Source organism: Zeugodacus cucurbitae, chromosome 6 (genome assembly GCF_028554725.1).
Source record: "Zeugodacus cucurbitae isolate PBARC_wt_2022May chromosome 6, idZeuCucr1.2, whole genome shotgun sequence".
Lineage (NCBI taxonomy): Eukaryota > Metazoa > Arthropoda > Insecta > Diptera > Tephritidae > Zeugodacus > Zeugodacus cucurbitae.
Genome location: NC_071671.1, coordinates 68,333,351 through 68,356,734, shown reverse-complemented (window position 1 = coordinate 68,356,734; position 23,384 = coordinate 68,333,351). Strand labels below are relative to the sequence as shown.

The 23,384-nt window shown below is 34.1% G+C and overlaps 1 protein-coding gene across 8 annotated transcripts in view; it reads right to left on the bottom strand.

Moving 5' to 3' along the window:
- The window catches only part of LOC105212173 (protein grainyhead), a 219,308-nt gene that overhangs the window by 39,593 nt on the left and 156,331 nt on the right, over positions 1 to 23,384 (bottom strand). For 7 of the 8 annotated variants that reach the window (XM_011184011.3, XM_054234628.1, XM_054234627.1 and 4 more), the window contains 5 exons: positions 7,195 to 7,326; positions 5,694 to 6,188; positions 4,669 to 4,886; positions 4,183 to 4,345; positions 620 to 731 (listed from right to left, as the gene is read on the bottom strand). In XM_011184011.3, the coding sequence (XP_011182313.2) occupies positions 620 to 731; positions 4,183 to 4,345; positions 4,669 to 4,886; positions 5,694 to 6,188; positions 7,195 to 7,326 (1,120 nt within the window). The remainder of the gene's footprint in view (positions 1 to 619; positions 732 to 4,182; positions 4,346 to 4,668; positions 4,887 to 5,693; positions 6,189 to 7,194; positions 7,327 to 23,384) is intronic. The other variant, XM_054234630.1, reaches the window with a different exon arrangement.

The following is a 23,384-nucleotide window of genomic DNA, read 5'->3' as shown; positions in this document are numbered from 1 at the left end:
AAGTTTTGTAATTTACTGTGAATTAATATAAGAGAAGGAAGTTGCCGAAGAGTGTGTGTGTGAAGATGAATAAAACGATTGGCGGAGTGTTGTTTTTGATTCCTCTACTTCATAGGCATTTTATTCAGCCTAAAGTCGCTGCTGATAAGCATCGTTGTGGCAAGTTGTTAATTTTTACTTTTAATGAGTATCAGAAACGCATTTGTCTAGACAACAATAGCAAGTGTAATAATTTTACAGAACATTGACAGTTGGTTATTGATAAATGTGCAGTGTTGCAAGTGGCAAAAATGCATTTTTATTGCTTTTAAGATTGAAGATAATATCTGATAATTCATTTTGGTGTTTATTAGTTGAGATTTTTGTAGCGAAAAAATGTAGTTTCATAAAAAAAAATTATTTTTTTTTTATTTCATTTTTATATTTTGAATTTTTCTTAATAAAAGTTAATTTTTCCGTTTACCAACAAATAAGTAAACTTTTAGAAATTTGTTTTTAATATTTTTTGTAAATTTGAATTTTTTTTAATTTAAAAAAGTTTGTTTTAAACAAAAAATTGTATTAAAAATGAGATCGATCACTTTTATTTTTGATTTTTTAAATTTATTTTTTGACTCACCTGCATCTAAAATGCGTTGTTTAACCGAGTGTTGCCGACTATGCCAGAATTGCCAAGCTTTGATTTCATCATCGGGACTCTTCTCTTCGCGGAATATCAGCATAATAACGCTCTGTGAATGAAATAAGAATTGTAAACATTATTTTTTTAATGATAAAATATTTGAATAGTTATTGTTAATAAAAAAATTGAATTAAAAAAAAATTAAAGAAAAATATTTACTAAAATATATTGTATTGTAAAAAAATTTTGTAATAAAGGTATGTTTAAATTTTTTACTTTGAAAAGTAAAAAAAAAATCTATTATTGAGTTTACTACAACTTAACAATATTTATATATTTTTTTAAATTCAATCAGCTCAGACTCGAATTAAGAACTATGTCGTAATATTTTATGAAAAAGTAATTTATTTTTTAATTTATTTATTTTTAAATTATTTGATTTTTTACTTTTTGAAATGAGAAATTGTCTAATTTTCTATATATATATGGTTAAAATATTAATATCTAACACTATTAGAAATAAATAAATGTTAAATATGATGATTCTTTTTTATTTTTCAGAGCATGTTCTATTTACTACTCCTTCCAGTTGTGCTTAACTACGCTTAATCTTGCTATTCATTACTAATCCTCACAACCCAATTAACAAACGAAAGGAAAATAGTACAATTGCTTGAATATCTTATAGGGTTTTCAAAATTATTAAAATTTTCTTTATTGTGGTCCATATGGATCTACCTACGCTCCTGTCGCTCTTGCGCTCTTTTGGCCTTACTCAATTGAAATTTTGGCATACGCGTTGTGTCGTAACAACAATTCCACGTGGGTTGCTCCATTCAACGATGCATTATTATTATAATTTTATACACATATACTATCTTTGTATGTATGTGCATATGAATATAAAAAGTCTGTAAAAAATATTTGTTGGCATGTTAGACTTTTGTTGTGCAACGCATGGTTCAGCGCCCTTTTCAAAAGTCACAAAAATAATCATCATCATAATTCACACATAGGCGAATGTACCTACATACATCCACATATATTATAAAAAAATAAAAATACTAATGCACACACGAACACGCACGTACGAGTGTGACGCAACCCTTAGCTAAAGAGTGCAGCACCTTTTGCTTAGTCAACGCTTTCTCAGCGTTTTTCTTACGAATTTGCATTTTTATTTTCAGTTATTTGCTATGGCAGCCAGAAAGTGTTACATTCCGTTGTATTTTTTTTTTTTTGCTTTTCGGCAATTCACGCGCAATTGCAGCGCTCACGCGCGCACACGCATCCTTTTCGCCAAGCAGAGGGAGCGCATTACCAAGCGCTAATGTCTGTATGTGTGTTTGTGTGCGCGCAGCTCTTTAACCCGATTCGCTACTGTGCTGTCGTAAAATATTTTGTTTTCCTTTAATTCCGTGATTTTTCTTCGCTGTCCCCTTTGCTGTCGCAAGAAATCTTCAAGTCGCTTTTGTTATTTTATTGTCTGCGCGCATCTTTAAAAATTTGCATTAATTTCTTGTGACGTTCAGTTGGCTGCCACGGCCGCTGGCGCTGGTGCATAGTAGGGCGCATTAGGAAAACAAACATAAATTAATTTTGACACTTTCGCCTCGCGGCTGCGCAGCCGCTGTTGCCGTTGGCGCTGTATGCGCAATCAAATTTATTGGATTTTTATGTAAATACTTAATATGCATATGCGTCAAATGCAGCATGCAACACTAAAAATGCATTAGGTTGACATTGGCGGCAGTTGGCGGCGAAGCGCTGATGTAGACCGCGTTCAGAAATGAAAGCGGCTGCAAGTTTGGCGCGACAAATGTTGGCGCGGCAAAGAGAAAAAATGTCTTCAGAAATGCATCTGGCTTTACGACTTGACTTAAAATTGATTTTCAATTTTATTTTTTAGTAATTTTTTTTCATTTTATTTTAATTTTATTATTTCTTCTTATTTATTGGAATTTTATTTATTTTTCATAGCAATCGGCATTTAAAATTAATTGCTTGTAAGTGGCGCGCTATATTTGCCCGCAGATGTGCGATTAAAAATATGAAAAAATGATAGGCGCGACTGCTCAAAGGCAGTGCGGCAAAGTGAAAATGCCAACGCCTGCGTGCGCAAACAATTTTAATCGCACAACATGCGTACAAAAACAACAAAAAAACAAACAGCGTCTACAACTAAAATGCTTTTTAACAGCAGCGTTTACAAGACATTAGTTATCTTTCGAAATGGTCCAATTAACCCCTAAAGTGTCGCAGCGCCTGTCGGGCGAATTTTGTGCGCGTGAAAGTTGCAACAGTTAGCGCGACAGTTAGTACACGCATACACACATCCGAAATGCTGAATATAAATACATACATACAAATATGTTTGTCTAGCAAATTTCACTGAATGCCGGCCGGGCGCAATTTAAATATTATTTTTACTTTACAATTTACTGACAATGTTTTCACAGCTTTTGATGAGTGTCGTCGACGAGCGTGTTGAATAAACAAATTGCGATTCATATGTAGTTGTTGTTTTTGATTTTTTTGTATTTCTCGCAAACGGATTTGACAAACGGAAATTCAATATAGTCAACTCCAATTACGCGGAAGCGCTTGAGCACCGCATAAACATAACAATGAAAGCGCGAAAAGAAAACAGAAGCGGCGCAGAAAGCGTTACAGTTGCCGCCAGTTGTTATCCTGAAGCAACAATCCTTTCAAGAAGCGCATTTGCATATCGCTCAACTCAAGTATCACATATCAAAGCTGTTGGGACGCTAAGCATGCTAGTGTGTGTGTGTCACTTTATGGCTGACGGCTCATTCGTCATGTCGTCTTATCTGATCGATGAATGCTCAACAGTGAGTTAAGAAAAAAAAACTGAAGAAAAAGAAAAAAATTCCTGCTTAAGGTAGGCTGTGACTAAGGTCCTGTGCAAACATTTGAATTCAAAATTCAACCTTCCAGCATTCGTCTCGTATTCTCGATCGAAATAAGCACTTCGTATTTGCATTTGCCACTGTTTGATATTCAAATGTTTGAAAGCAAAGACAAACAAAAAATAAGAAAGCGCGCATAATAAAGAATGTACAAATCATCAGCTATCATTCATCATCATCATCATGTGATCGCGCGTTAGTTAGCAGCCGACACTAATGCTGCTGCTCACATATCCTTTCCGGAGGGTTGGCAAATATTTACTAAATCGCGCAATCCTTTTGCCTTCCGTCTTGCTTCGTCCCTCATATCCTTTCGCAATCACTCAACTGCCTGCCACTTTGATATGCAATACGGATAAGCCGTGCAATGGAAGCACATCAAATCGGATCGCACAGATCTTTGCATAGATATTGCGCTTAAGTTAAACAGATCGCTGCTGTCTACAACAATTAATCATCATTAAAATTGTAACCCTTGCACTTTCTTTACTTTGCCGTTTGTTTAAATAAGTGAAAAAAATGATGATGACTTAAAATTCACTTAAAAGATCGCTTAAATTTAACTTTCTCATGCTACTTCCCGAAGCATTTGCATTTAAGTATAAGTATATACACAATATGTGCACCTACCTTGACAGTTGTGTTCTTGATGGGCTTATCTGGATCGGGCACATACTCCAATGTGATGCCGTAGAATTGTCCTTTGTTGATGTATGTGATGCGATCGTCTTCGCGTCGCTGTGATGAACTGATTGGACTCTCCAGATGGTAGCGGAAGCCGACATTGCAGAAGCTGTAAATGATGTGAGAGAAAAGCAAGGAAGAAATTAAATTATGTTTCTCAATTTCTGTATTCAATTTTATTAAAAATAAAAAAAAGGAAAAAATTCTTTAAAAACAGTTGGAGAAAGGCTTAAAACAAAGTTTCGAGTTTTTACGAAAGCTTTACTACCAAACTTTCACCGAATTAATTATGAGAACGAGTACTATTCTACGAGCTTTTAAAGTTTACGTTATTATTGGGAACTACATAGATTTCAATAATATTTAATAACTAGTATAAAGCTTCTAAGCACACTCCCCAATAGCTACAACACGTAAAAGCTCAGTACTTACATTTTTGGTATTTGTATTTTATCCGCATCATTTTGTCGTCCAAAATCATGCCATGGCCTCGAACGTGTAGCGCCATTCGGCGTGGAACCGCCCAACGATGTGGTCGGGCTATTTTGTCCATGAACACTGACGGCGCCACGTTGTATGCTATTCACCGAGACGGGAATGCCGCCATTGCTGTCCAATAGTGTGCCCGAAAGCTCTGTGTAGTCGAAAGACTGAAAAGATAGAAAAGAATATAAAAAATTATTCAATATACAATTACTTTGAAATGCGTAAACAAATAATAAAATTTTGTGTAAATTTTTCAGAAGAATCTTAGTAATAAAATTTGGTTATACAAAAAAGAGGAACAATATGGAACAGCAGTAACAACAATGGCCCCAGCAAACAATCGAGAATGCGAGGAGAACTAGAAGTTAAAACAACACTCATAAATCACAACAAACAGCACAACGACATACTGACACAGCATACAACAACCAGACTATAGAGTGAAAATCCCCAAATACAAACAGTTCCAGATATGCGAGAACGAATACAACAAACAAAAGTACAAAAACAAGAAAAAATAACAAACCACAATAATTACAAAAATCATAAATCTCTATCAAATGCGACAAAGCTTGGCTAAAGCAATACTAAATATGAACTACAACAACAAACTAACAGTACAACAGCTCTACAAAATCTACACAACCCAAAATACTAGCAAACACACACATTCATACCAAAAACATACAATTCCAAAGCTCGTATGTCCTTTTTAGAAAACACAAAAACGACTTGAGTCAAAGAAATGTCATGAAATAGCGAGAGGGAGAGAAAGAGAGAATAAGAGCGGTAGAGAGTCATATAATGGGGTAAAACTTCGGTTGAAGACGAAGTGTCGAAAGCTCGTGCCTTTCAATGAAAGCTTCTGCTAAGAGCTTTCGAACAACTGTGCAGCAAAAACAAAAATAAAATAAATCAATTGCAATTTACTGTAATTATATGTAGTTGTCGGCAAATCACTTCACACATACCTGATGTATATTATTTTGATCCCTTGGTGTTATCGCATCAGCGCCAATACCCGAATCCGGACTGGGCAAATCCACCGTGAGGCCAGCAGCTGTGATGGTCTTGGCATACACTGGTGTACCGTTCTTCATGCCTCCCTGTGTATTGGCTGTGGTATGTGATGGCATGCTGGTCACAGGTGCGGCGGACGTGGTAAAGCGTCCCTCATACGTAGTGCCCGGATGTGGTGGCTCACTCTCAGCACCGCCATAAACGATATTACGTGGTGCCTGTCCATAGCCCGTCTGTGTGTCTGCCGTGTTGGCTGTGGTGTAAAATTCGCGGTAATAAGGCTCTGTAATGAAGGTCGATGTGGGTCCACCCGAGGTGAGGCGTGTCGTAGTGTACATGCCATAGCCATCGGGTGTGATGTAGGGGCCTGGGCTGGGCGTCTGTGCGTTGACGTTCACATTGTTTGCGCCGCCAGCGGAACCGGGTGCATTGGACTGATGAGCGCCCTGTGGAGTAGGAGAAAGAAAATATATATTTAGTTTACAGTTTCACAAATGCGTAAATAAATATTTATAAAAAACTATGTCAGTCGAATTCAGTCAGTGTGTCGGTGTGTCTGTATATAAAGAACATAATTTATTTATATATTTTATGCAATCAATGGGCTCGATAATCCGCTTAGCACTCTGCACTTTACCTCGCTTTGTGGCTTTTGGCAATCGTAGGTGTGGCGACGGTCGCGCATGCGCCGTGCTTACAAGCGCTAAAATCGCCGAATTCCGGTTGCGCGTTGACGTGCTAATTGCTACAAGTTGACAAAACAACAAAAATCGATCGCTTAATCAAACGGTGGCGGGTCGCTCAAACCAACTTACTCGGCTATTAGCCACACTGGCTACTTTTGGGTCTACACTTTGCCACTCTTCGCTTCTTCCGATGCTTGGCGGCGGTTCTTCGATTCTTTTGTTTCTCAGTTATGGTTGCTAACACTTTTTTTACTTTTTTATAGTTTTTTTGCACATTTATCTCTGTTTGCGGTGTGTGTCACGCTCTCCTTGGCGTTGATTCTTCAGCGGTATTCTTTGCCAAAAAGTTGCCCTGACCAGAATCGTTGAAAAGTGAAATTATCCGCTAATAATTTGGTAATTTGTCAAATGACGGAAGGTCACTAGCGGCGCGGACGCTGGCAATGGTGTTGGAGTGCCGTCGCTGGAAGACGACAGGCCGCGCGTGCGCAGTTTCTTTTTTGTCGCCATTTGTTTTTGTTAGTTTTTTCTGTTCTTTAATTGATTTCCTTTCATTAATTTGCATACTTTGTAAGTTGTTATAAGTTCTGCTTAAAGCTTTTGGCACAGAGTGTGAATGTGAAGAATTCTTTTTCGCGTTCTTATGGATTCATAAACTTTTTTATGACTGAATACCGTTTTTAATTTACTACACTGTCCCGTTTGTCTTTGCCGTCTCATAATATTTATAATAATTTGCATTTCATTGCTGCGCATGCGCACTCACCTGCAAGTAGATTTGTGTGCCGCCACTGGCACCGTACATTGTGTCAGTTGTTGGACTTCCAGGACTAATTGGCGGATCTTTAATTTGTATGGTTGTTTGTGTTGGTGATGTCGGTGACTGCACAACTAAAACCTGTGAAATTGAATTTGCTTGTTTGAGTGCATTCACTGAAGAAGAGGAGGAAATGATGTTGCTTGGTTGGATTGGAGGGATTTCGTGGGGGGGTGGCGGTCAGTGGACGAAATAAAAGTTTGGTATAAATTGAGGTAAATAAAAAAAATTGAAAATACGAAACTATGTTGGATATATTTACGCAGTGGAACAGAGAGTATTAATATATAGAGAGTGCAAATAAAGCGACGTCGATACACACACGCACTCATATATAGAAAAAAAGTTAAAATAAAAAATATTTCATCATTGAGAAGAATTATACACCATCTTTTTAGCAAGCGATTGCAAAAAATATTTATCAAAATTAATAACAAAATATGTTAAATGATGAGAGCTTTCATAGATGTGGAGGCTTAATTGGGTTTTCATAAACGAAACATGAATTTAAATTTTGGATTTTTTTTACACAATGTTTTACATTATTGAGCTTTCATAGCTGTGAAAGCTTACCTTGAACTTTCATGGTTGAAAGCTGGAATTTCATTTTTGAAATATTCAAAAAGATAATAAAGTCAATAAAGCTTTCACCTAAATTTTTTTCCCAAAAAGCTTTTCATTTTAATTGGTGCTTTAATATTTGTTAATAAAAAATTATTAAATTTTTTTTAATAAATTAATATCAGTATCGCAAAAATCTTGTAACCTAGCGTTTAATTAATACACGAAGGTCCTTATTTGAATAAAATTCCAATTCATAACTGTTAATTACAACTTTGCAAACACATATAAGATATATAATAAGGCTTCATTAACAAATTGCAAGCAATTTGCGTTTGAGTGCTGTTTGCACAAGCAACTCTGATTGCAATTAAACTGACCGATTAACAAACAACAACAACTATTTGATGATTATTAATTGATTGTAATGCAAAGACATTTAGTCTGTATTTAGTATGACAGCAATAAATCCAAAATCCGAAAATTTATACAAGGCAGCCATGATGCCAAACTAATGCCATTTGGAGTTATGCAATTTTCATAAATAAGCTGTTGTGAAAAATGGCCGCGCAGTTGCTTGAACTGTTCGATTCATGCTAATTAAGTGCCCATTTGAAAATTTCGACTTTTTTCACATTGTGACAATTAAATATATTTGTTGTTGTTGTCGTTTATTGAACGCTACTTTGCATATTTCTGCGTGTATCCACGCAACCGGCCTATACAATCAAAACTGTCGCGCAATCAAATAAAATTGCTTTTCAATTTCTGCTGCTGTCATAAAGAGCACGGCAAGAAATAAGAAAATAGAGAAAAAATTTTTTGTAAATTAATTTGCTATGATGGATGATCAGTCTGTTTACATACACAGCCATGTATACTCGTATGTTGCGCGTGTGTGTGTGCCATTATCGGCGCTGAAGTGGCGCTGCTGACATTTGTAGCTGATTTGCTTAGCTGGTCAGCTAGGCTAGCAATACTTCATTATTATTGTTGTTGTTTTTGATTACACTTTACATGCAGCTGCTGACGCTGCCACTGCTTGACCGCCGTTTGCGTGCCGCGCTGAGAACGCGGCAACAATGCGGAAGGCCAGCAGTCAACAGTCAATAGCCAAGAGCCAGCAGTCAACCGCCGTGCGTCTCTTGAACGCGCAAGCGTACGAATCAAATCGCCATTGCTGGCTGCGACCGCAATTACGCCGTGGCAATGATTAATTGTGTGGACCAGCGTTTCATTGTCATGAAAATCCATAGCAGGCCCTCTAACCTGTGCGCTGCGCTGCTGCCAATCTGTGCGCGCCCCCTCTCATGCGCTCTTGCCTTGCAGTTAGTGACAGACGGACGGCTTATGGCGCTACTGTTTGCCGACTTATGTATTTATTTTTATTTTTGACTATTTGTTAATGCTATGAAATTGTTTGTTGGCAGTTGTTGTTGTTGACATTATATGAGCATGTAATTGAAATGAGTTTTTTAAGCTTTTTTCAAATTTTATTGAATTGTTTGCTTTGGGGTCAGTCGCGAATGACGAATTTCGGCAATTGTTGCTATGATTGATTAACATAAAATGCGACAACAAAACTTGACTAGTTATTAAAAGTAAAAAGATTATTGCGAAATAGGAAAAAAATTGCAAGATAATATAATAAAGATTAAAAATAATATTATGATAAAAGTAACAGCAAACAGTAGTTAATGAAAATAGTAGTAACAGCAAATAGTGATTAATGAATGAAATAGTAGTTTATGAAAAAAATAAAAAAAAATTAAAGTGACAGTTTTTATAAAAAATATGGTTTTAAAAAAAATTAATGTGTCACTTTTTATGATAAAAAATGATTTTGAAATGCAAAAACATTTGAAAAATTATATAACGAAAATAATTAATTAGTCGCATAGTTATTTGAAAAGTAAATAATTAACTAACAATTTAACTGGTATGCAAATTATATTTGATTGAAGAATTGTTGAAACTTTTTTTTTTTGCTTGAAATTAGTTAATATTTATTTAACCTTGAGATTGTCAGCTAATTTATATTTTTAACAATTATGCTGAAAATTTCAAAATTGACATTTTAATGGCAGTTATCGTCAAATATTCTATAAAACACATTATGAATAATATTTTTCCTACTGTACAAAGACGCGCTATACGCGCTTAGTAAAGCTTATAATCCCTAAAGCTTTGGAAAACATTTTTCAAAAATAATTTATAACACCAAATGAAATGTACAAAATCTCAAAATCGCCACAAACAGCGCAAAAGCGACGAAAAGCGCAGTTTAAACACCTGCAAGAGTAGCTATATATTAACGGTTTTCTAAAACTACTCGCATTAGACGCATAACTTACTAATTGTTGCCGCGCCAACATTTACAATTGCAACAAGCTACAGCATCAAATCACAGTTATTTTTACATTTTGAGTATTATATTTTTTTTTATTTCCAATTTGTAGCATTCGTATTTCCCCTGGGCGATAACTCTTGCATTGACTGCGCCCAAAATGAGCGCGCTTTAACGATGTGCCATGCCCGTGCTTGGGTGAATTTCAAAATTTAATTCAAACAATTTGCATAAATTAAAAGCAAAAAAATAAAAAAATTATAAAAATAAAAAAAAAAAATGGAGAAAAGAAACCAAATCAAAGCGACTAAAAGCAGATTAAGATTGACGGAGATACGAGCAAAAACAAAAACAAGACGCCAGCTATGAGAGCACAATGTAGCAAAAACAAAAAAACAACAACAGTGAAAAAATGTGATAAAATGAAATAAATTAAATACAGACATTGGAGCGCGCTGCTGCTGCTGCATAATTACCAAAATTGGTGGGGAATGGCATAGCGACGCGTCGTGGCAGCGCGTTGGCAGCGCAGTCGCTGCATTCGGCTATAAATTGTAAATTAACAGAGTTTGATTAAGTAAACAGAAATTCAGCTTTTTTTATGACATTTCGGGCAAAATGACCATAAACATTGGTAATGCGACGACCAAAAGCTAAGCAAACTACAACAACTGCAACAACAATACTATGTAATTATGTGTGTACGAGAGATGTCAATAAATTTAAGAGCAGCAGAAGAAGCAGATAAAAGTTGAAAATGAAATAATAACAAATAAAATAAAATAAATGAAATGTTAATATAAATTGAAGCAAGATTTAATAGAGATAAATTGCATTGCACAGCGCTGCTTTAATACGAAATAAGAAGCTGCACATAATATAGCGCAGCAAGCAATTTAATTTAATTGAAATTATAATCTTATTAAAAACGGTGGAGATTATTGCAAGTCGTCTAGCTGAGGGGGAGCGCATGAAAATGCAATCAAAATAGTGTTGAAAAAATTTTAAATATTTTTTATTTTTTTTTTTTTTTGAATCTAGAGTTTAATAGCCTTATAGAGATTGAGAAAAATAAAAAAAATATTTAAAATTTTTCAATAAAAGTCGAGGTGAAGGACAAAAATAAATTATATTGAAATAAAATATTTCTTAATTTAGCACAAGAAGAATCAATCATAATAATATCTTGAAATAAAATTGGGTAATGTAATTTATTTGAAGTGAAAATTATTTTAAATATTTCTTTGGAATTTTCACTAACAAATCCCGCAACACTCCATTAAATTAAATCGCCTAGGAATATTCACATAAAATCTAAGTCTTTAAAGCCGCTCTCTCACATCCGAAATATACATTAAATTTTATTTCACTTCTGTTTAAGACATTTAATTTGGCTTTGTGTTGTTATTAAAATGGAAATTGAGGTGTTACTACGGTTTATAGCAACACTGTAGGTGTTAATGTTATGGTTGAGGCTTGGCAAAATGGTGTGAGCTGCCCTTTGAGAGAAACTATTAAAACAAAATAAAGGCAAAGCAATAAAATACAAGGACGAACGGCAGAAGCAAAAGAAGAAGAGAAACAAGAGCATAAGTTTAGTTTTAGTTGCGTTTAAATAACAGTTTACTGCAGAAGAATAGGTTTATAAGATGAATATGCTGAACAGTAGTTAAAACAACAAAACTTTAAATATAATGGACCAGGCAGAAGAGCATAAATTTAATGGCGCTAAGCATATGCAACGCGCAACCGGAACTATATAAATTTAAGTATGGCATGTGAGTATATAGCCTATGATACATACCTATATATATATATATATATGTATATATATATATATATATTGATGTCTGTTGACCAGCGTAAAGGCAAGAAAGTGTTAATTTAATTGGTAATTTCATCAAAAATTGAATGCGGTTAATTGCGGATGACCGAAACGTCGCTGAGTTTATTTCATATGATTTCACGCGCTTGCGGCTTGCAAGCTGACTACAAGTGTTAACAAGCAAATGGCATAAAAAATAGCTTTTTTTAAATCAGAGAAACGAAAAATTGTATGCAGAAATAAATAAAAAAATATTTGTATTAAAATAAATAATAGTCGCGCATTTGCATACAGCAGTAAATCAAAAAGAAAACAATAGAGTTGCCAAAAAAAAGCACAACAACAGCAATAAAATAAACCTTTGCCAATATTTGACAAAAGCGTATTGAAAATCCGTCAAAAACGCCCACGTACAGTCAATAGCGGTCGCGGTCAGCAGCCAAAATCAAGAAAAAAAGGAAAATAACTAACTGCCTCCTACCCTGAAAACATATTCAGCAGACTTGCGCCTTCATCAATTCATTTCGGCCAAAGTACGGCACATGCGCGTCGCCAATATTACTTCATCGCCCGCCTTTTGTGGCAAGCGCTAATATTCTTGGCTTATTGTGCTAGTCACTCGCTGTTATTGTTGTTGTTTGTTTTTATTTCTACGATTTTTATTTATTTTTTTTTTGGCATTCGCGCTTCTCGTTAACTTTATTGAAAGCGAAATTCGTAAATGTGTGCTTAAAAACAACAAAAACAACAACACATTAAAATAAACAGTCACAAGTGAGCAAAAATCGAAATAAAATAACCAAAAAATTTACAAAATAAAAAAACAAAATTTAAAAAAAATTATAAAAACAAGCATATAAGAGTAAGAAAAAATTTTAAAGTAAAAAACAATAAAATACCGCAATACCGTTGAAATGAAAATGAATGCTAATCGCCGCCGTTTCGTACACAATAAACATATATATTCATTTTAACGATTTTGTGTTGGCGTATAACGAATTTTTTTCTGCGCGCCACTGTTGTTTTTTATTTTTTCTACTTTTTTTATTTATTAATTTTTTTAATTTTTAAATTTTTATTTCGTTTTTATTCTTCGTTTTGCTTAAATTATTATTGAATTTGCATTAAAATGGCGGGATGAGTTTTTGGCTGCAATGCATTCTTTTTTGCTTAAATGTGCATGTGTTTTTGTTGTTGGTGCTGTGTGTGGGGAAAACCCTGGTGAATTATGGCGTTAAGCAAAAATCACACAAAAATACAAAAACAACAATTTAGAACATTTCGATTTCGTTGCACATTATTTATGCAAAATTATTTGGTTGAAATGGAAATTTTCAGAATATTCTAATTGGCGATAAATGCTAAACGCAATTAGTAAGACAGCGATTTTGTGGTACGTTGATTCATTTGGATTACTGCAGTTTGTTAAATTTTGTTTTAATTAATTTTGAATAAATTTTTTCTATGTTTTTGTTATAGAAGCGGTGATATGAGCTTTGGTGGAAAAGGTAAATTACATATGAAAGATCGTTTAATTTGAAAAAGAAATTTAATAAAATAATTTTATTAATTTTTAATGTAATTTAATTTAGTTCAATTTAATAATTACAAAATTACATAATATTGAAATTTTTTTAATGAATTAAATTAATTAAAATTATTCAAAAATAAATTTTTTGTACATTTAAGTGACCTTCGTTATAACTATATATTTATTTCTGTAATTATTATATTTATTCTGAATTATCTCTGCATAATAGTCCAGCTCAGTTATCATATTTTTATGTAGTTCGAGTATTTTTTTATTATTGTACACTGTAGACGCGCCAAAACAGTGCCTATCAGCGTCAACAGACGACTGCAACGCTTAATGAGGCGTTAATTGCTTTCATAAGCGATGGAAATACCAAAAAAACTATACTACTCTACTTCATACTGCGTCTATCAGTTGCAATAATAATGCAGCGAAAAAGTCAATATTCATACTACTCATAATAGTTGTGGCATGATCCTGTGTATGTGACCCTGAGACTGTCCATTAAGAGCGAAAGATACCTGGCAGCCCGGCCTGCGTGACTGACTGCGTGCGCACCTACTAGCTGTGGCAGTCGTGTTGTGTACCTGTCACAACGCCACTTATTATGTATCGACGGTAAGAAAAGTAGACAAAATATTTACGAAGTATTGATATTCGCAACAGTAATTAAAATTATCGCATATTTTCAGTGTCACTTATATGAGTTGACTGTCGCCAAGTGATAAAGTGTCACACAAACACACATACACTATAAAATTAAAGTGTGTGTGTGGCGTGTTCTTTTTATGCCTACCAACTAGAAGTCGCTTAACTCCATTTAAATGCCAAAAAGGCGCATAGTTTGTACGTTCGTTCGGTCGTTGGGTTGTTGGCGTCTGCGTCGCAGCGCCGTGTCATGTCATGTGTCATTTCTCATTTTCAATGCAAATCAATTCGTGTTTCAGGAAGTGCGGAAAGCATTTTTTTCATCTACAGAATAATACATTTTTTATATTAATGCCTTGTTATCTCATATACTTGTGTGTGTGTTTGTAGACAATACTATACACTTTTAATTTGCATTATTGCCTTTTGCGCTTATATTTAATTTATTGCCTTTATTTTAACATATTCTATAACTATTTGATTATTTTTCGTTGTTCTTTGTTTTTTTTTTTGCTATTGGTATTCACTTTTTTCGTCGTTAATTTTTTATGTTTTTATTTATTATAATTTCGATTTGGTTTTTTTTATTTTTTCGTTTTTTGCAACTCATTATAAGCCGTTGTTATTCTTCTGCGCTCATTAAATATGCTTAATTCTTAATACTTGTTGCTTTCGCATCTTCTTGCGCTCGTCTATAAATATTTATAACTTTATTGTTATTTTAGCCAATTTGAAATCACCGAATTGTAGCTAGTAATAGCAGTTGTGCCGAAAAAAAAACTAGTCAAGTGGTTCACTGCTGTTATTGACAGCCTAAAATGGCCTAAAATAAATGGTTGACTGATTTGAGGAACTCGTTGTTCGGCTGCTTTGACTCAGTAACACAATTTCGTAAAATTCTTGTTGGTCGTAAAAAAACGGGTATATGACAATAAAACGAATCTCTGTAGACACAAAAAATTTCCAAAAATGTTTACATAAATATTGAAAAAAATATATTGTGTTGATAGGCATAATTTGTTGGGGTTTTTTTCCTAACCGGAAGACGACATTTTCTGACAGTGAGAAGCATGGAATTTTGACTGGAGTCTGTGTATTATAGTACTAGCTCTAAATGGAGGCTCTATAGATGATACTAATTACCAATAAAAGAGTAATATTCTGCTTATTTTCGTAAAATAATATTTTTCATGAAATTTTTTGAATGAATTTTGTTGTTTCTTAAAATGTTTGGTAACTCGTTTTAGTTTTTGTTTGAGAGTTTTATAATTTAAAATATATAAGATGGCTTTATACTGTATAAAATTATATAAACAAATTTTAATTAATTTTTTTTTTAATATAAAATATTAAAATTTATAAATCAATATTTAAAAAGATAAATGTTAATATTTATAAAGATATATGTTTTAAAACTCTATACTTAAAAAAAAAATGGACATAGTTGAGGAATTATGATTTCTTACATTTAATTATAAGATTTTTTTGTAGAATATTATTTGTTATATGAAACTGTACCTTCTGGCCAAAACTTATTTCTCTTACTCTAAAAATATGTTTAAATTTTTATATATAAATAATTATATTCTGAAGTTTTGACTTCAAACGGTTGTTTAGAATTTCCTCAAGCTATTTTTAAAAAGCCAGAACTTAAACACCTCGCTCACCTTCAGTACGGTCAGTTGTCTTGAACCCTAACATGTGGAAGTCAAATATTTAGTTTAAACTATAAATTTCTAGCCTTATTAGCTATGCATAACTATTTTAAGAATTCTTTAACTATTCAACGTTTCGAACAAATTAAATATTTTATTGCTAAAGCTTAGAAGATTTCGCCTAAAAATGCATTCAGAATGATTCCGCACTCAACATCGCTTTAATTATAATAAACGAATATTTATTTGCTTGTTGATTCACGAATATTTCAATTTCCAAACGAATTAAATATGCTTTTATGGCGCTGATAACTTTATAAGCTTATAAAAAGCTTTAAAATGCAAAATATATATATGTATATGAGAGTATGTGTTTAAGTATAATTTAGGAATATGTTTCGCGCTGAGCTAATTAGAATTTAGTTTAACGCAAAAATTTGAATTTTGAATTTTATTATTTCACAAAAAACGCATAAATTGAGGCAGGCGATAATAGAATTCTTTTATATATACATATCTATACAAGCGACAAGTGCATTTGGTGGGACATTAAGCACAAAGCGAGTGTGTCTACAGCAACAACAAGTAGTAACAAAACAGTTAAAATAAAGAAATACAAAATTGAAGCAAATCAAAGAGAATTTATTGCCAGCGAGTGGGCAGCGGCGGACAAGTGGCATAGCGTTCCAGCGCGACCAGCGACGACGACGTCACAAACAACCTTGACTATTAACAAGCAGATGAACAGCGATGAGCTGAGAACACTTTAGAACACACACACATATATATTTTATATAACAGAATAGCTACAAGCATAAAACAACAAAAACAAGAATAAGAAAAACTAAAAAGAAACCATTGTTAGCATATTTATTATTGACAGCAAAATCGCCACAACCGCCAATAACCAAATTGCCAACACATTAACCAACGATTATGAGCTGTTTTATATACATTTATGTATAATAGGTGCACACATACAAGCATTGCTAGATGTTTTTTCTTTGCTGCTCTTCTAGAATTATGCTAAATTCTTTAATTTGTTTAAGGAAGAGTTATAAAAGTCGCATAAAAAATATTTAAAATAGAAATAAAAAATATATTTAAATAAAAGCAACAACAATAACTAAGCACAAGCAGCGACGGCAATTAACTATTCAAATGCGCGCTGATCGAAGACGCTCTAAGGCGTCGGCATGATTTGGCGATTTATTGAAAAGTGAAACTGTTTTCGTGTTTCGTTTCATTTGGTTTTCGATTTGTTTAGAAGTTAGGGCTGGTTTATGAATTTAATTATTGCCGTTGTTTGTTATGGTATCTGTGTGTTAAGGCTTATATAGGAATTTAAGTGGATGCTGTACATAGCTTGTAGAAATTTTGTAATATTTTTTTGAAACATTTTCGAGAAATTATTAATGAAAATATGTTTTATTCACAAAAAATTAAAAAAAAAATAAATAAAAAATATTTTTTATTCACAAAAAATTAAAATAAAAAATATCTTGTCATATAAAAAATTGTCAATATTTTGCATTAAACATTTTTGTTATAAGAAAAAATATTATAAAATAGTTTCAGAAACACCTAGTTCTTTATAATATAACATTACAACTTTAATGATAACCGTTTGATTTGAAAAACCAAGTTTCATAACTAAAGATATGATGAAAAATATTATAAAAAGATGAGATTATGTATTTGGTAGTTTAGGCAAATAAAATGTTTATTAAAAGCTTTAAGTTGTGTATGTAATATTATATTTAAAGAAACGTTAAAGCACTTCTTAAGTGAAAAAAATTGAAAATCCTTGAAATTTTAATATCAAACTCTATTTTTATACTGCATTCTAAAGAATTCTTAAATCAAAATATTTTTCTAAACAATCCAAAAGTAATAACCTATAAATGGACAAAGCTGCATGCCAATTAAAATCTCAAACAAGTGATAAACACCAATAGTAAACAATAGAAATTATATAATTGAATATTTATGCATTTTTAACAGATTGCAATTCAAGCGCAGAAGCATTGTGTCTTCATCAAAAAATAAATAAATAAAATATTGTCAGAAGTTTCCTAAAAACACAAATCTATTATGCAAATTGCACGAAAAACAATTAAAAGATTTTTGTAGGCACATTTTCCCATATTCCACAGCACACACACTCATATATGTATACATGCACACCGTGGCAACGCTGCACCCATTCATTGCCAACCGAGTTGATGGCTGTTTCACTTTATTTAATTTTTGTTTTTGTTATTTTTTTGTGTTTTATATCGCTTTTGCACCATCGACGACACTAAATGGCGCTAAACGATACATAATTATCCGCAACTGACAAAACATTAAACGCAACAACAAGAACAAGAACAACTAGCAGAAAACAGAAATCGCAAAAAATTAAATAAAAAATTGAAGAAATAAAAATTAATAATCGCACAGACACACACACACTCGGTCATGCGGCGCATTGACTTCGTTGTGCCATTGATGGCACGAAAGAGTTGGGCGACGATCGCGCTACACCCGCACAGCGCAGCTTGTTTTGGCAGCGAAGCGCGCGAAAGACTTAAGCGCCGAACTTGTTTTCGGCGTACACTTGAGTTTGTGTTTTGTTTGGGTTACTACTGTTGTTGTTGTTGGTGCCACACCACCCGCACAAAAACAAACTGACTGGAGTCACAACAACGAAATATTTTTTGCTTTTCATTGTTTCGCGCCACTGCAGAGGCGCAAAAGTCAGAAGCGCCAAAAGCAAAATGAAGTGGCCGCCAATAACAACAACAAAAGTAATGCAACATACACGTAGCGCGGTGGCGACATGCAAGCAGTAGTTTTTGTTGCTTTTGTGCTTATACAATTGTTAAGCGCCCTCTTCATATTCTACTGCTCTTGCTGCGGCTTCTTCTGATTGGCTGCTTGGCTTTTCGACACTTGCAGGCGTTTTGTGGCACACACAATTTTTCTAATATTTCAGAAATTATTATTCGTCAACGATTTTTAATTTTAATAACGCGCTTATTCTGTGTTTCGACCACATGTGGTAATATTGATTTATTGCCTATATCTCCTCTCCTGAGCTGCCTTAAGCGTTCGCGAATTTGAATTGAAAATTTGCGTATTTTTTGGAGCTTGTTTGCTCTTGTGTTTAACTATTTGCTGTTCTTTCAAAGTTGCCACTTTTTGGCTAATTGCCACTTTGACACCTGGCATCGTTGCTTGCTCTTGCATGCAAGTGGCACATTGGTGTTGCATGTTGGCTGATTTTTTGCAAGCAACGAAATATTTCTCACGTTATCGCTCGCTGCAATCAGTCATTGCGGCTGTGCGCGCTTTAACCTTAGCAGTTTGAGAAAATGTTAACTAATTTGCTTTTGTTGGCTTTTCATTGGTTGAGCTGGGCTGTGAATATATACATATATACATTTGTGTGTGCCCAAGTGTGTTAGCTTAATTGTTTTCGAAATTTTGTCAGAAATAAATTGAAATTGATTTTGCGCTAATTTTTGAAGCGTTGATTTTAAATTGTAAATGCAGTTATGTGAGAATTAAAGAGTGTGGGTAAAATTTTGACCGGAAAAAATTCCTAAAAATTATTAAAATAAAATAAAATAAATTAAAATAAAATAAAATAAAATAAAATAAAATAGAATTAGATAAAATAAAATAAAATAAAATAAAATAAAATAAAATAAAATAAAATAAAATAAAATAAAATAAAATAAAATAAAATAAAATAAAATAAAATAAAATAAAATAAAATAAAATAAAATAAAATAAAATAAAATAATTAAAATACTTAAATATTATTTATTATTATTGGAAAGCAAGGGAATCCGTAAAAAGTGTTATTTTTTAAATTTACTCTGATTATATTTGGAATTTTTTTTCGAAATTGACTGTATGGAAAACATAAATATATCCGAAGTCTTTGTTTTGTAATAGCATCCAAAAAAAAACTGAACTCAATAAAAATTTTTCAAAAATTTTCCTTTAATAATAAAAAAATATTATTATTCAAATATATAAGTAAATTATATGTGTTTGTATCGACGTTTGCTCTTTTAAAAACGGCTATATTTCATACTCCAATCCAATATACACAATCATCGAAACATTGAAAACTCAACAAACCTTTTATGTTTAATTCAAATTATTTATCACAATTGCAAATTAGCGAATAAGATCACTTAGATCTTACTAACTAACTACTTTTTACAGTTATATTTTTACACAATATATTTTATTTGATTTAAAAGCTTTTCAAGCGAAATTCCACGTGCTTTCAGTTGATAGATTCCCAACAATAATTGTTATTGTAAATTTCTTAATTTTTTTATAATTTTATTGTGTTTTATTTGATTTTTTGCGCCAACTTTTGTTTACACGAGTTTTCTAAATTCAACAACACGATGCCGCACAAACACGTTTACACTTTCAATTGCGATGCAAGTTTGATTTGAGAAGAATCTACGCAGTCAATTGCTAGCGCGATTGCTTAGTCACGTCTCGAAAATGTTTTTTTTTTTTTAGAATTAAATTAGAAATGAAATAGACACTTCAAAAGACTAGCGCGCGCCTTGGCTAGCTATTTAGTGTTAAATTAATGTGAAATTCGCGCGTTTTTATAATGCAATAAATAATTTATTATTTTTTATTATGCTTAGACCGCGCGCTTTCGTTCAAAATTTTCTTATTTTTTACAAAAAACAGTTTGAATTTTTCTATATTTTTTTTTTGTTCTGAACCAGCTTAATTTTTTCGCAAATACACGTCTTTTTTTCTTTTGTTTTAATATTTTCCAATTTGAGTTAATTTCTTTGCACATGCGCTTTCGCCTAGTTGTGAAGTATATTTTAATTTTTAGTAGGATACTTCAAGTTATACTTGTGTTCACGACGCGCGTTCACAGTGTTCTTACACTTCTTTCTTCTTGTTCTTCCCACAGTTAAGCACTTCAAGCACTCGCAAAATCGCTTAGCCAGTCGTTAGCGCGTTAGTTCGTAACTCGCGGCGGCAATACGTTCGTTCGTGCGCACTTGCCGAGTCGCGTAATTCTCAATAAATGGCTAAGATCGCTAAGACAGCGCAATGTGAGTTTGGTTAGCAGATCGAAAATAATATCGTTCGCCTTTCGAGTGTAAGCTAAGCGTAAGTTAGCGCGCTACTAAAACCTCAGACCAAACAAGACGTACGTACTACACTCGCACTCGCATACGATCACGACCGACCTTGCTTCGTCAACACTGTGTGACACACTGAAGCCGAAGTCGTAGCTGTAAAATGTATGCGAGAAGCGCGCAAGTCGCACCACCATCAACCACCAGCGCCAGCAATAACAACAACAACCAACCAACCATACGATCTGCCGTCCAGGTATGGTCACAGATGCGCTACGACACTAGAAGCGGCAGCGGCAAACAGACCGTGAAAAACAGTGGTGGAAGCAAAGCAATCTACACCCTGTGCGTTGCGTCTTCTTCTGTGCCGACGCTGCTGCTGCGCGCTTACCTGGTTGGCTAGCGCATCGAGCGTGTGGAATGTTCGCTACGTTCGTTCGCCGCTTCGTGGTTCACGACGGGCGCCGCTGGCCGCTTGTGCGTCATTTCAAGTTCGAACGCTAACAAGTTGCTTTCATTGTACCCATATACCCGTACTTTCGCATAAAGCGAGCGCTCTTCGAACTGCTCAGGTTGCGCGCTGGTGGCTTGCGTTCTTGGTATCGAACTTCCGCAGCGTTGCGCGCGATTCAGGAAGTAGCGCGCCGCCGCTGCTTATAGCGCGCACTGTGGCGCTTTAGCATTATGTGGTGTTCTGTCACTGGCGATAGGGCGGAACTAAACCGGAAGCGTTTAAATGCTGTGGCAGTGTTGGTGTTTGGTAGCGCTTAGTTGGGCTTGGGTGCATATGCCGTGAAAAGGAAGAATAATGAGAAAACTGGAGCAGGAAATGCCTGTCTAGCAAAGCAGCAGCAGAGGCAAGCAAAAGAAAACCTGCATGCGAAGTCAATATATCAAGTGTAATGTGAAATGTATATTAATATTTATACTGTTTCCATGCATTTATAACTTTCATATGTGAATTGAAATATTCATTTTGTAATAAGTACTTCTTGTGACGATAAGTTCGCCTGACAAGCGTGAGAATTATGTTCATTTCAGTAAGTTATAGCTATATAATTTTTTTTTATAGTTCCTGTTTAGTAATTTGATGTCAATGAAGTAAATTCAATTCGATTTTTTTAAGCCCAATAGATACTGTGAAAGCTTTTTATAAAATTCTGAAATTTCCATCCTTTGCAGAAGCTTCTTTTAGCTGAAAGCATATTTCCTAATATGCTTGATATAGCTTAAAAGTACAGTGAAAGCTCTAAACAATAAATTTTGGAATAATATGAAAGCTGTTGGAGTTAGTTTTGCAAAATGAATAATTTCTCCGAATTTATTCATAACTTAATTAGTGATTTGTACGAGATCTAAGACAGAAGAGTTGCAGCTTGAGAGAACTAATGCTATTGAGATTTGGGTAAGTTAAAGAAATTTTGTTATTTAGACTATTTTTGGACTCATGAAAAGTTTTACAACAGTACTTTATGGATTCTGTTCCTATATCAATTTATTCAAGAAACATTATTTTTTTCCTGACATTAAGTAAACACAACATTTTGATAACACTCGCATTATCACATCAAACCACTTACACACAATTCCAAATTAGTTTTTATCAATTTGTTCGAAGTAAGTCGTAATCCGAATAAGCCAAACGCCTACGCTTACAGAAAGCAACAACATTACAGGCTAAGGCAACCACTTCAAACTTGCTCGAACCGCATCAACTCGGCAGAGCGAACATGCAGCAAATGATTTGCGAACTTCAAACCAGAAAACGCTTGTCTGCGCTTGATCGTAAACGATATTAAAAGTAGAAGCGACGATTGATCGTCTGGTGGTGGTGGCTTAAAGACCGACGACTAACGAACCGACATAGCAGAGCGCGTAAGTGTGAGTGCGACGCTGAATGGAAGAAACCACAAACGAAAAGGAGACGCATATAGTAGACAATGAGATCATACGTGAGATCTTGTTGAAAAAGGCAACCTGAAACAGCTAATGGGACATACAAATGCAAAATATAGTGAAACACACACACACCTCAATCTGTGGCATAGGTATTTACAAGTGTCGCTAAGCATAGCGCAATGGATGGATGAATGAATGAATGAATGAGCGCGAAATCGTTGAGGCAAGTAACCAGTTGTGGAACGCCACCACCAGACCAGTTGGAGCGCAACATATGGCGTATAACAGTTGACAAACAAACACACAAATCGCACAAACTACACACACACATGAACTCAAACTACTGACGTATAACAGTTATGCCGTTGGCATTGCAGGCCATAAGCCCGCCAGCCAATAGAACGCTTCGGCGCATGCACGGCGGACACTAACACTAATACCGGTGCTAACGCATGCGCACAAAATACAAGCACAGCTGATGGTGGCCGGGACCAATTGCAAGCGTTGGAGCAACTATTAGACGATAATAGAGTTGGCATTAGAGAGC